General features: G+C 34.6%; 1 protein-coding gene across 1 annotated transcript in view; it reads right to left on the minus strand.

Moving 5' to 3' along the window:
- Nucleotides 1–3,935, minus strand: part of LOC106875942 (gem-associated protein 5) — a 392,253-nt gene that overhangs the window by 338,350 nt on the left and 49,968 nt on the right. The window contains exon 16 of the mRNA XM_052972568.1: nt 378–542. Coding sequence (XP_052828528.1) covers nt 378–542 — 165 coding nt within the window. The remainder of the gene's footprint in view (nt 1–377; nt 543–3,935) is intronic.

Below are 3,935 nucleotides of genomic sequence, written 5' to 3' on the forward strand. Positions count from 1 at the left end.
ATATATATATATATATATAACCACTCTCTGAGTGGTTGGCGTTAGGAAGGGCATCCAGCTGTAGAAACTCTGCCAAATTTAGATTGGAGCCTGGTATTGCCATCCGGTTTCACCAGTCCTCAGTCAAATCGTCCAACCCATGCTAGCATGGAAAGCGGACATTAAACGATGATGATGATATATATTAAATTCAAATTACGATGAACGTAAACAAACAAACGAAGTTTGCTTTTAGAAGCGTTTGGGAGATACATGCATGGATTGAAACAGTTTGATTCAAATTCCTTTAGTACTTTAAGTTTCAAAGCGTGATGCTAATCCTCAGCTATTGGAAATTTCTAAGACACACACACACACACAAACAGAATGATAGATACCTTTGCTTTTGTATTGTTTAGGTGCAGATAAATTACTGGAGCTGCTTAAGTGTGGTCCCAAGATTGACTGTGCACTTATTTTGCTGGATTTGTTTGGAACCGTTTCTGTCTGTAGACCACTAGGATCATCAACACTGCTAAGGTTTCCTTCTTCTCCAACAGGTTCTGTAATGAGATATGAAATACACAGTCTGTTTATTTATAGATTCATACATACATACATACATACAGGTGTCGTTCAAAAATGTATGCACACATTGAATGATTATAAAGTCAGAGTTTACTAAACTACATTTCATTTTCATTTCCAAAATTTAATAGAATCTAACAACAGAATTTAATCTTTTTTATGATCACCTGTTTGCCAACAGAAGACCATTTTGGTCCAGGCACTGCAGGTAATATGAAACAACAAAATCACAAACATCAAGAAACATCTTGTCCAGTGTTTGTGCAAATTCTAATTGATTTATATCCGTGTGTATTGTTACGACCTGGTGGCCATAACTTGAATTTACACAACCAACAAAGACAGGGTGAACCCAAAACAACAACACACCATGAAGTTTTTTGTAAAATATTAACAACAATTAAGTGTCAGCATAAAAACAGCCTACATACAAAACAAATATATATGTGAACAAAAATAAATTAATGCTACACTAGACATGCAGTCAAAATATTTATAAAGGTAATATATATAGTTCGGAAATTCGGAGTCAGAAACCTGGCTTCACCAACTTGATTTCACAAACTTGAATTCGTAACTCTGGATTCACAAATTTGGGTTTGACTCAAATTGGCCTCACAAATTTGGTTTTCAGAAAATATGGATTCCGAAAATTTGGATGTGATAAAATCTGGCTTCCCAAATTCAGTGTTCAAAACATGGATTTCGAAAATTTGGATGTCATAAAATCTGGTTTCATAAATTTGGTTTTCGAATCTTGGATTTCGAACCTTGGACCCAGATGTGACATAGAAATTATTTTAAAACTGATAAGCAAAACGATCTGGCAAATTCCTGGAGCATAAAATAATTCCATAAATGCCTAACACAAAGCACAAAGTGCATAAACTAAACATGCAATCATAGCTTTCAGAATCCAATTGAACCTGGTCTCACAGAAAAAAACTGTCACAAAAAACTGGAGTACAATTATCTCTGCTTATAAAGGTTTGCTAAGGTCTAGCCAAAGCAGGAAGACAGTAACACAGACAACAGGCTTCTTTCAGATTCTGTCCACCAAATCCATTGCCCAAAGTCCCATGCAGTGGGACTGAACACGGAACCATGTGGTTGGGAAGCAAACTTCCTACCACACACCTACATTTGTACCTAGCCACACCTGTGATTTATGTCAGTTAAAAATCAAAAGAAAACAAAATAATTGGTCCTTGCAATGGCACATATCGAAAACAGATCCTATGAGAAGATTCAATCTGTTGTCGTTTCTGCTTGGTAGGGCAAGGGTATAACACTTGCATATTAAACCCGACACGCTACGACAACCTTACTACACTCATAAAGCTTAACAACCTCCTGATCGCTGTCTGTGAAAATCCTCATAGAAACCAATAAGACATTCTTGCAAGTACATAAATACATATTCAGAGGTTTTATTACTCAGAGCTTTCATCTGAGATGATGATTATGAGTATAACTTGTAAAAGAGTGAAATAAGGTGCCAAGTTAGCAGCCTGGAGAGCAAGCAAAACCACTTCAAGTATATTTATCGCTTGTGATGCATTTCATATACATACATACATACATACATACATACACACACACACACATATATATATATATATTGATATATATATTAAAATATACATACATACATATATGAAATATATATGTATGTGTTGTTTGTGCATGTGTATAATATATCAGTATGTTTTTGTAATGTAAGTATCCCACATACATGTATAGACGTACAATCACACAATTACACACAGATATCATGTCTGTTTCATATTTTACACACACATATATACATATATGTATGCATTTTACACGTTATATATACATTAACAAAACATGGATCTGCACAAATATGTATGTGTATACATTATATATATGTATACACGCTTTCTATGTTTTATAGATATGTGTGTGTGTGTGTGTGTGTGTGTTATGTATGATTTATAGTTTCTTTTTGTATATATATGTTCTACATGTGCATAAATGTGATATATATATACACATACATACATGCATGCATACATATAAATGGTTTACATTACAATTTTTACATGAATACATACATAAATATATAAACATATTTATGAATATTAATTTCTAAAGTTCTCATGAGAGATGTATACATACATACACATATATATATATATACACTGAAAATATATATGTGTGTGTATATACATATATAGACAGACAAATGCAGACACGCACATGCCCAAATTATTATTCTCACACACATGAATAGATACAAATACATTTCTTTAGTCAGTTTTATATATATATAAAGGTCCGTATTCCTAAAATTTTTCACATGTACACACATCTCAGTACACATGTATGTATACATGCAGTATGATATAGAAATATATTTTTGCAAGCATGTGTACTTTTGATAACACACACACACACACACACAATTTTGCAGCCCATATAATTTGATATACATTTCACATGCATGCATAAACATGTATAAAGATTATGAATACAAACACATATATACATCTGACTGTTTATAAAAATATAGAAATACATTTCCACTAACATGCACACACACACAGATTCACATACGAATACATAATACAGACTTCCATATATATACATACATATTTCATATGCACCTCATATACATACATATTTCTACATACACAAAACAACTCGTATATATATATGTATGATTTTCTGTATGTAAACTCATAAGTAAACACTTTTGCATGAGCACTCCTTTACTAGTTTCAGCCTGCAAGATGTGGCCATGCTGGAGCACATGCAAAAATAAAATATAATAAAAGAAAAATATATACATGTATGAAGGTCATATAGTCTGAGTAGGTGAAGTGGCTGAGTTCCTTTCGAGTGGTGGGCCTCCTGGAGGCAGAGTGGTCGAGTTCCTTTCGAGTGGTGGGCCTCATAGAGGTAATGACCAAGGACTTTGGCATTATGTTGTGCTTGAGAAGACCCATCAAGCCAAGCAAAATCGCAGTCGTGGCAGATATCAGGGTCGTCCAGTGGCACATAAAAGCACCCATTACACTCTTGGATTGGTCGGCGTTAGGAAGGGCATCTGGCTGTAGAAAACCATGCCAAATCAGACTGGAGCCTGGTGCAGACATTCAGTGTGCCAGCCCAGTTACACTGTCCAACCCATGCCAGCATGGAAAATGGACGTTAAATGATGATGATGACATGCATGTTAACATGGAGCATGTTTCCTCCTTCGATTTGTCGAGTCTTATCAATCCTTCCAACCCATGCTAGCATCAATGTTGGGCATTAAAATGATGATAATAATGATTGTATATAAGTGTGTGTGTGTGTGTGTGTGTGTGTGTGTGTGTGTGTGTGTGAATATATGTCTG

This window comes from Octopus bimaculoides, chromosome 13 (genome assembly GCF_001194135.2).
Source record: "Octopus bimaculoides isolate UCB-OBI-ISO-001 chromosome 13, ASM119413v2, whole genome shotgun sequence".
In the NCBI taxonomy this organism is placed as follows: Eukaryota; Metazoa; Mollusca; class Cephalopoda; order Octopoda; family Octopodidae; genus Octopus; species Octopus bimaculoides.